At 35.1% G+C, this 10,905-nt stretch overlaps 1 protein-coding gene across 2 annotated transcripts in view; it reads left to right on the forward strand.

The window, feature by feature from the left end:
- LOC107731363 (protein transport protein Sec24B-like) overlaps nt 1-10,905 on the forward strand; it is a 31,400-nt gene that overhangs the window by 18,120 nt on the left and 2,375 nt on the right. For both annotated transcript variants that reach the window (XM_016542423.1, XM_016542424.1), the window contains 11 exons: nt 443-498; nt 682-888; nt 2,356-2,479; nt 2,565-2,723; nt 2,856-3,029; nt 3,147-3,257; nt 4,398-4,573; nt 4,776-4,913; nt 6,373-6,477; nt 6,587-6,679; nt 8,591-8,694. In XM_016542423.1, the coding sequence (XP_016397909.1) occupies nt 443-498; nt 682-888; nt 2,356-2,479; nt 2,565-2,723; nt 2,856-3,029; nt 3,147-3,257; nt 4,398-4,573; nt 4,776-4,913; nt 6,373-6,477; nt 6,587-6,679; nt 8,591-8,694 (1,447 nt within the window). The remainder of the gene's footprint in view (nt 1-442; nt 499-681; nt 889-2,355; nt 2,480-2,564; nt 2,724-2,855; nt 3,030-3,146; nt 3,258-4,397; nt 4,574-4,775; nt 4,914-6,372; nt 6,478-6,586; nt 6,680-8,590; nt 8,695-10,905) is intronic.

Raw genomic sequence — 10,905 nt, forward strand, 5'->3', positions numbered from 1 at the left:
TTTTGTGAAACTATACATAAAAATATCTGCATGAAATGGAAACAGCAGACGAGCTGAATGAGACGCATATTCACTCTCTGCCAGCAGGTGGCGCTTAAAGCGTTTCCGCTGTAAACAAAGAAGCGCTGCACATATGAACTAGATGCAAGATGAAAAGAAAAAATACCATCTAAACTTTTCTAAAGACAGTAAGTTCCCCTCAGACATACATTCATATAAACTCCTACCCCTAAATTAATCGCGATTTGTTTAGCATCTCAACCGATTTGAATCGTCACATATTTGAATCGATTTTCAACCGGCTCGCGGTTAATCGTTACATCCCTAATATATACTATACTATAGTATAGCATTTTTTAAATTGTGCATTCATAACAGGCCTACAGAGCATTGCATTGCATCTGATGAGTAATTGAGTGATGTTTTTTTGTGATTTTGTTAGATGTTTTCATCCCAACACACGACAGTCTGCTGGTGAATCTCAAAGAGAGTAAAGAGGTTTGAATCTTATCAATCTCTCTCTGTATTTTGAGACCTTGTGTCTTTGTGTGTGCGAGGTCAGCTGTGTTTGTGTTCCCATTTCCCGGCTTCATATCTCTGTATCACACAAGCTTTGATATGTGACACCGTTTTTGCAGCTGCGTTATCTGACAGAAAGTGTGTTTGTGAATATGCTCACAGCTGGTGAAGGACCTGCTCAATGCGCTGCCGGGGATGTTCACGCACACACGTGAGACTCAGAGTGCTCTGGGTCCGGCTCTGCAGGCGGCGTATAAACTCATGTCCCCTACAGGAGGCCGGGTGTCCGTGTTTCAGACCCAGCTGCCCACCCTCGGCGCTGGACTCCTGCAGTCACGGGAAGACCCCAACCTCAGATCTAGCACCAAGGTACCGCTCCCGAATCATCATTCAACTTAAACAGATCCTGTTCATGCATAAATGCAAACATTCATATCAGTGGATGCTCAGTGATTAAAACATGGGAAGTTTTTCAACCAGTTATAAAGGAATTAACATTTAGGGCAAAAAAAAGCCCTAAATTTAGTTTGTACAAATTGAAATTAATAACAAGTCATAAATAGTATAACAAAAGTCTTAAAGGGATAGTTCACCCAAAAATGAAAATTCTGTCATTAATTACTCACCCTCATGTCGTTCCAAACCCGTAAGACCTTCGTTCGTCTTCGGAACACAAATTAAGATATTTTTGATGGAATCTGAGAGCTGTCTGACCCTGCATAGACAGCAAGGGAACTACCACGTTCAAGGCCCTGAAACGTAGTAGGGACATCGTTAAAATGGGTGAACTATTCCTTTAAGGGGCCTTACATTTTGGGGACTGAAAAACAGGATTGGCCTGATGTGATTATTAAACTATTAAACTCAAAAGTTTATGATTCCATTAAATAAATGTGAGGACTGCAAAGTCAAAATGTGGCGCTGTTGCGCAGTTTACACTCAGTTAATGCCAGAGCCGATCCTATACTTCTGGGGACCCTACGCAAAACTATGTCAGTGGAGGGGTATGAGTTATGAATGAATGAAACGCATTTGTCCATGTTTCACTCCGTCTCGAATAACCGCTGGCCAAATTCAAAAACGAAACTAAAATTAAATCATCTTTGAGAGCAAGGGGGCCCTACGCAGCTTGCCTACTTTGCGTATAGGGAGGATCGGCTCTGGTTTATACCATGCATTTATGCCAAGCGATTCTTTATGATTTGCCTTTGATTAATTCTGACAATGTTTACTTTATGGTGTCAATAGTGTAATGATGTAGATGGTTGTAAGAGTACATATTTTATCTTGCTTATCTTTTTGAGCAGCTGGAAGTCTGTGTATTTCAGACTTGTTTATAATTAAAGGTTCCATATTTATATAGAATTATATATTATATTTATAAATATATATATATATTTTTTTTTAATGGTATTTTTGTTACTGTATCTGGAATTTAATTCTACGTCAACACTTGTGGCTTCTCTCTGTGAACAAAAAACAAACATTAACTCACTTAATGTATATATTTAACTAGTATCGGCACAATAATCTTTTTATTGCCTTTCTTTTAACCATATTATTATTGTAGCAAAATCCAATACCAACCTCCAATTCATATGTATTGGTATATTACTACATAAACCAGTTTTAGTACACATTTGTATATATTCAGTAATACGTTTTGAGTATTTTAAACTTGTAATTACCCTGTTTGGCAGTTAAATGTGTGCCTGATTAATTAACCAAAAGTATCTTAGATAACATGATTTATTGTGATTTAAAAAATGTACAGATAATTATGTTTCAATGAATGTTTCAGCATTTTGAGCGTTTTGTTTGCTTGTTTGTGTTCAGAACGTCCAGCACTTGGGTCCTGCTACAGACTTTTACAAGAAACTGGCTCTGGACTGTTCTGGACAGCAGATCGGAGTGGATCTGTTCTTACTGAGCTCCCAGTACTCAGACCTGGCTTCTTTAGGTACACATACACACACTTAACTTTCTCAGCTCTTATATGTGACCCAAAGTTGCGAAACAAGAAATGATCTTTTCGTCTTGTGCAGCATGTGTGTCCAAATACTCAGCCGGCAGTGTCTTTTATTACCCGTCCTTCCATCACATTCACAATACGGCGCAGAGACAGAAATTTCAGAAAGATCTGCAGCGATACCTCACCAGAAAGATCGGGTTTGAAGCAGTCATGAGGATCAGGTGCACCAAAGGTGAGGGGGTGGAGTTACACGAGCTAATTCTGTGCCACAATTGCTTTGATTGACACTTCCATGAACCAGTATCTGCAGGGCCCTGTGATTTCATGTCTCTTTTTAATGACACTTTCTCTGATTGGTCAACAGGCTTGTCCATCCATACTTTCCATGGCAACTTCTTTGTACGCTCCACTGATTTGCTCTCTCTGGCCAACGTGAACCCAGACTCTGGTTTTGCTGTGCAGATGTCAATCGAGGAGAGTTTAGCCGATACTTCGCTCGCTTGTTTTCAGGCTGCTCTTCTTTACACATCCAGTAAAGGTAATAAAGCATTTTGCGCATTTATACTAATCCATTTTTGACATGTTTACAACGTCAGACCACTCCCACAAACTTGAGTAAGATTTCCTCTGATTGGTATGCCTTTATGATTGACAGGTAAACGTCGAATCCGAGTGCACACTCTGTGTCTGCCGGTGGTCAGTCAGTTGAGTGAAGTGTTTGCTGGAGCTGATATCCAGGCCATCTCATGCCTTCTGGCCAACATGGGTGAGTAGAATAAACACATTGACATTTTAAGTGCAGTATATTATGTCAATATATTGTGCACAGTGTCCTGTTGCTAGTATGTGTATATATGTTGTTTTACATCACACTGTATTTATAGTAGGGCTGCGACTAATGTATATTTTTATATATATTTTTTTTTCAATTAATCTGTTAAAATGATTAATAAGAACAGTCATTTGAATTAAAAATAAATGTATTTTAATCCATTATTTAAAAAATTGTTATCCCATATCCTGCCCAATGTTGTCCTCCAAACAATGCACAGTTTGAAGGCAATGAAAACCAATATAGTGAATGTATCTTATGTAGGCTATGTGCAAATAAAAAATAACAAACTTTTATACATTATCCAGATTTATACTCTGTGGTAATCTGGAAGTAAATTAATGACAAAAGTCATTAAAGACAAAAATATGATTTTTCACAGCTTAAATATACAACCAAGTTGAATTTCAGCCCCAAAAATGCAACCACTGATAATGCAGTAATTTTTCAATTACTGCATTTCACCTCACTTTTTTGTTTCAAAGACTTTTGTCATTAATTTAATTTAAGTAGTGTAAACTGTCACTGCTCTCATAAAAAAATACAATTACTTGTGTTACATGTTGAATTTTGAACTTACATTAAATGTAAGAAATATTAAAGAAAAAATTTAAATGTAAATATTCAAGAAAAAATATATTTTAGACAAAATAATTGCGCTCATTGTTTAACAAAACTTCAAAATGAAAAGAAAGTTATTCAGGAAAATGTGTCTCAATCGCAGAATGCAATGTAAGTTACTTTGGATAAAAGTGGCAGCCAAATGCACAAATGTAAGTGACAGGACAAGTAGATGTTTTCCAAGCACGTTGCACAGATGTGATAAATCGATAATTGAAATTTGTTGCACTTTTATTTATTTATTCATCATTTAGTAGCAATTTTAGCAATCAGTTGTTGCAGCCCTAATTTAAAATAATTTAATGACATGCATTTTCACACTAGTGAGAGCATTTTTTCACCAACATGATGTTAAAACAAAACAATAATCACTATGGAGTTGTGTTTTCATCATTTAGGTTGATTTTGTTTGTTTTGCTTTGCTGGAAACATCATCTCTGTATCTGTTCGCAGCTATCGATCGCTCCATCTCGTCCAGTCTGTCTGATGCCAGAGACGCGTTAGTTAATGCCGTTGTGGATTGTTTAACGGCATATCGCGCTAACGGCTCAAACATCCAGCCCTCCGGCCTGATCGCCCCTGCAGCCCTGCGTCTTTTTCCTCTATATGTACTTGCTCTGCTCAAACAGGTGGGGGTGCTGAATGCACACACACCACCAGAGATTCACCTACTAAACAAATGTCATTCAAAAGCCATTAAAAGGATCAAGTCTGTTTCTTAGGGGGAAATGTGCAAGGCAAAAGGCCCCAGATCTTCAGAATGCAGTAAATTGTTGTTTTTTCATGTTAATCATTTGATATAATTCATATGGTGCGTGTTTGGTCCTTCAGAAAGCTCTGCGAACTGGCACCAGCACCCGTCTGGATGAGCGAGTGTTTTCCATGTGTGAGTTGAAGAGTCAGCCGCTGCAGCAGATCATGCACATGGTTCATCCGGACCTCTACCGCATCGACAACATGACCGAACAGGTAACGCACATTCATACGGGTGTGGAATATAATGATGCAGGATTGTAGAGTCCATCCCTACTGATTAATATTCCTTACCACCATCTGTTGCCATTGAGCCTTTGAGCAACAGATTTAATCCCAGGTTATTCAGGGAGCGCTGGCCCTTTAATTAGTGACAGTATTATTAGTTTTCTGTCAATTGCTTTATGAAAAAAAAAAAAAGCCTCCCTAAATGACAACATGCAAAGACATAACATAGTCATACTACAATAACCCAAACACGAACATCAAACACATTGTTGAGTAACACTTTAATTTGTTAACATTACTGAACTTACATTCTTTAACAATGAAAAGCACTTATTAATCTTAGTTCATCTTAATTTGAACATTTACCAATACATTATTAAAATCAAATGTTGTGTCTGTTAACCTTAGATAATGGGCATGAGATAACATGAACTAAAGATGAACACCTGTATTTTTATTAACTAACAAATATTAATAAATACTGTAACAAATGAATTGCTCATTGTTGGTTAATTTGTTAATGCATTTACTATCATTAACGAAATGTGTTACCCATTCATGCTTTAAAATAGCTAGAGTATTATAACTGAACTGTAGTTTTGGCCAAAATATTTTGATTTATATATCAGTATGACAATAATATGAATTATTTTAATTTTAATTATTATAGTTCATTTTTGCTATTGTTTACTATTGTATTATTTACTATTATGTACTATTGCAATATGAGACAGTAATATATATATATATACAGTGGGTACGGAAAGTATTCAGACATAAAGAATCATATTTAGTTTTATTACTTTTTTGTTATTATACTAGTATTTTATTTTTAATAAATTATAGGACTACTATTTATCTTAAATTGTTAATTTTCAAATGATAAACCATCAAGCTTTTATTTTTTTTGGTGGAAAACTGCAGGAAGCCTTTAAAGTGTCTCTTTTGTTGTCAACAATCAGTTTATAAGCGCTTCTCATTACAGTTTGAGAAGATGGCTGGCACGTTATGTGACCTAAATCATGATTTTGGTTTTATTTCAATTAATTGTGCAGCCTTACTTCAAACTTAAATAGATGTTAATATGGATTTACTTTTCCACCTGTAATCATTTCCTGCCATTTACAAAATTATAAAAATCTTCTTTTTTTATACATATTTACCAATGTTTAGATTTACTCACATTTTGTAATACATCATTCTCAGACTTTAAGTTAAATTGTAGTTGTATTGTGGCACTACAACAAACAAACAAAAACATAACACTTCAAGGGAGTTGAAGTTGACATGCTTTTTCTAAAACCTCATGTATCAATCTGACAATCAAAAAAAATCACTGCCAACAGCTAGTCAAATATCAGCAGCCAGTTTTTAAAAAAAAAAGTAGCTAATAATGTTGAAGTGTGGGATAGAATGAATAGATTGATGTGCTGTATCTGTCCTGTAGGCGGCGCTGCACCTGAATGACTCTGTGATTCCTCAGCCTCCGTTACTGCAGCTCACTGCAGAGAAACTCACCAGAGAGGGGGCCTTCCTCATGGACTGTGGCAGCGTAAGCATTACTGCACAAAACCACACAAGTTATCAGGATAGAGCAATGTTGTGTCTCGGCAGCTTCTCTCATTAATTCTACACTGTGATTTCTGCCCTTTGCTCTGTAGGTGATGTATTTGTGGGTGGGGAAGTGCTGTAACGAGACGTTCATACGTGACGTGTTGGGCTTCCCCAATTATGCATCCTTACCGTCCAACATGGTGAGTGTGTGTGTGTGTGCGTGCATGGTGAACTGCTCTCCATTTCTCACAAGTATTTTCTTTCACCCTGTCGTGTTAAAGGTGACATATCATATTTATCCTAAGGAACAGGATTTTTCTTGCTCTTTTGTAAAAGCTACAAAAATGACATTTTCAGGAATCGCATTGCGTTGATGTCACAAACACGAGCATATTAGCATGAAGTCTTGCATAGTTAGACATTATAAAGGTACCACCTATTCACACCTAATTAATATTAAGTGACTTAATGAATGACAGCTTGAACTGTGCAAGTCATAGCAGAGCTCATTTATTTATAGGCGTCTTAAAAGCGCAGTAGCACAAACAACCAGTTTAATTTTGAGGGTCAGAAAGTCCAAGGTTATTATCCTAAACTAAAACCATAAAAAAAAAATTCATAACTTGAAATGAAATTAAAATTAACAGAGATAAAATAATATACAGGTACTAAAAATTGTAAACTAAATAAACTAAAGCTTAATAATATATATATATATATATATAGATGTATATATATGCATATTAAATAAAAAAAAAAACACTTAAAAATAACAAAATTTCTCAAATTTAATTAAATTATTAATAGAAAATATCTATAAAATCTAATTCAAAATATTTCCAAAAACTATAACAGTATATCAATGATACTAAAATAACACTGCAATGGACATTAAAAAAAATCTATTTTTGTTGCCTTTTTTTTGTTGTTGTTGTTGAAACATCAGGGAAGTGATTTATAGACTATGGCCTCTTACGTGTTAAAACAGCATCCCTGCCGCAAACACACATTGGCTCGTGTTTCTCAAACTCTTTGCTCACTTGATCATATTCTCCACATTATGAAAGACAGAAGCTGCTTCTGATCAGCATTAGAAAATGAACCAAAGTTTGTCTTGAGTTCAGCTCATTTGTTTTTCATTTTGGAAGGCGTCACTGTCGGTCAGCATTATCTCACCCTGGAGGGGATTGTGGGCCATGTATCTGTTCTCTAAATGATCTAAACCTCACATAATTCACTCCAGTTTCAAAACAAAAACCACTGTCCTAAACATCTGAATGTACCAGATTCCCCATACTAAGAAATCAGGTTGCCCACCCCAAATTTCATTTGATCTTTTTTAATTTTTCTGGACTCAGTTTTTTTGTTTGTTTGTTTTGTTAATGTTCTGAATTCCATTTTAATGTTTGTAATTAAAAAGCATGTCTAATTAATTAAAATCATGCAACTAATAGAATTTAACAATTTATTAAAAGGTTAACAAAATTCCATTTTAGGGCCCTATGAAATCAGTTGTATTTTTCCCCAAATTCCTTTTTTTTTTTTCTTGATTCTGTATTAATATATAATGTATTATGTATAAAATAATAAATAATGTATAAATTAAATGTTAATGACCAAAAGTGTCTAATTACTTTAAATCATGTAACTTGCAGAATGTAACAACAATTTATTAAAAGTTTATCATAAGTTACATTTTTGGGGCCCTATGGAGTTTCCATTTTACTTTTAAATTCTGTGTTTTCAGTTTGAGTTTTTATGGATTCCATTTTAATGGTTTAATTACATTGATTATTACATAATAATCAAAAAATAATGTCTAATCAATTTAAACAACTTAATAATTAAGCTTTTTACAATAATAGTTTCACAATAAATAAATGATTCATTTCAGAAATTCTGTTGTCTGTTTAAATTTTTTTTATTTATGATTTAATACCATATATATTATCAAAAACATTGGTAATCAGAGTCATTAAACATATATAATTTATTTAATATGGAAATCAAATAAATTTTTTGCTGCAGAAAGTGCTTTACCTTTCATTTTATTGACATGAATAGAAAATTTGGAATGAATAGAAAACCCGTTTATTGTTGTTGTTTTCCAGACTGAGATCCCTGAGCTGCAGACGACGTATTCAGAGCGAACTCGAGCGTTCATTTCTTGGCTGCTGGAGTCTAGAACCTTCCATCCTGCTTTTCATGTGGTCAAGTATGTCTGCTCTCTCTGTTTCTCCTAAATCCATACAGCTTTCTTCCCCTCCATCTTTCCCAATCTCTATATCTCTCCCTTCCGGCCCCTGTTATTCATAGTCACAAGGCAGCATATTGTTCCTGAGGGAGGATGGTGTGTTTTTATGCTATCACAGACTGACTCCTCTCACTGTGGGAGTTGCATTCCTTCAAAGGTTATTTTTAGATGTTGCATGGTTTTGAAATCCATGTTTTAAAAAAGAGCTCAGCTCTCTCAGTTTTAAAGGAATACTTCACCCAAAAATGAAGTTTCCTGATTATTTACTCACCCCCACGTTTCTTCAGCCAATGAGAAAAATTTGGAGGATAATATTCCAGTATTTTTCTCCATTTAATGCAGGTGATTGGGCCTCAATATAGACCATTTTTGATGGTACAAAATATGTAGCTCTATTTAGACCGCTTCAAAATAATCCACACATCCCCAGCTGACAAAAAAGACTCTCTTCTAGTAGAATGATCATTTCTATTATAAAAAAAGTGTGTGTGTATATATATATATATATATATATATTAAGGGATGGGCATTTTTGGCAATTTTTCATTTCGATCATCAATAGGTTTCAATAACGAATACTCGTAGTACTGTTATGAAAATGAATGTTAAAAATAAAAACATTACATGAAAACCTGTCTATGAAAACATGAACACATGATTAGAACACTTAGATTATGATTATGATGCAGCAATGTTATTAAAAAAGAAGCATCTAAAAAGGAATAGCTGCCTTAAGCTGAAGAGTGACTTTATGCAAATAAACTGAAGCCTGTTCTATGACACATCCTATGATATTAATCAGATAACTTAGATACATAACATAGATGCAACATTACAACTTGTATCTGCACAAAAGGATGCAAATGCCACTTGAACTTTTAAGTTACGCGTTATAGCGTGAGATAGAGAGAGAGAGAGAACTCCCGCCGTGATGCGCTTTCATAACAGCGCGCTGAAACACGGCCAAGGAAAGAAGTCAGAATTTACTATAGATTTCACATTCTATAATGTTCTCATTACAATGCTATGTTTATGGCAGATTTTTGCTATATTTTTATGTACATTACCAAGTGATTCCTGAATCGCGTTTTCAAAGCCATACGAAGTATTTTTTATTGAAGTATACCTACTGTTGAAGAAATATGAGGAAAAAAATCACTGCTGCATTATTATAACATCAGTATTTAAAAAAAAAAAAAAGAAACATCTAAAAGCAATATGACCGTCTCAAATAACTCATTTGAGCATGAAACTAAACACTGGTAATATGCAGCAAATTCAGCATGTAAATAAATGTTAATATCCCAATGCATCCTATATTGAAATAATCAGATATGTATGTAGCTAACCCAGACATCACTACGTGATTTCGAAGCCATGCTTCTTTCTCTTCTCTCGTCTATATTTTGGACTGCATGCTGGCAAGCTAAACAATCAGAGCTCAGGGTGCCGCCCCAAGTGCCGCTATAACAATCAGAATTTTTTTTTTCCACGATCATCGCTGTCATGGCAGAGTACTCGATCGCTGTTGCACATCCCTAATATATATATTATATGCAGTGCTTCCCACACATAGACTTTACTTGAGTAGGCCGCCCAGGTATATTAAAGGTGCAGTAGGAGATCTTGGAAAATGCTAACTTTAGCCTGATAGCACTGAAAGCGAACGTCCCACCCTCCCTGCAATTGCCATCCGAAGCCACTCCCCCTGAACGCATATACGCTCACAGATCAGAATACCAGAGACAACATTACTACAATAGGCTACATCAACGGCTATGTGTAGTAAATGCTGCTCCATCTGAGAGCACATGAATTCCTTTGCGATTTAATTTCGATTAATTGTGCAGCCCTAATTTACTGCACGCTTTCCTCTCAATAACAAAATAAACACATCAAAAACTGACGGCTATGTGTAGTAAATGCTGCTCCATCTGAGAGCACATGAATATACCACATTTAATAACGTTTTACTCCAAACTCACTTCATAATGTCAGTCGAGTGTTTGAAATAAATCCTTCTGTGTGATGATGTGGCTTCTTAAACAGAATAATTAAGGCACACAATATTTCATTGTATTCTAAGCAGTGATAAAGGCTATGTCGATTAGCATTTCATTATAGATATACTTTATTATGATGAAAATTATAATAATAAGAACTCAGATAAAC

Source organism: Sinocyclocheilus rhinocerous, unplaced genomic scaffold, assembly GCF_001515625.1.
Source record: "Sinocyclocheilus rhinocerous isolate Xijiao unplaced genomic scaffold, SAMN03320098_v1.1 scaffold939, whole genome shotgun sequence".
In the NCBI taxonomy this organism is placed as follows: Eukaryota; Metazoa; Chordata; class Actinopteri; order Cypriniformes; family Cyprinidae; genus Sinocyclocheilus; species Sinocyclocheilus rhinocerous.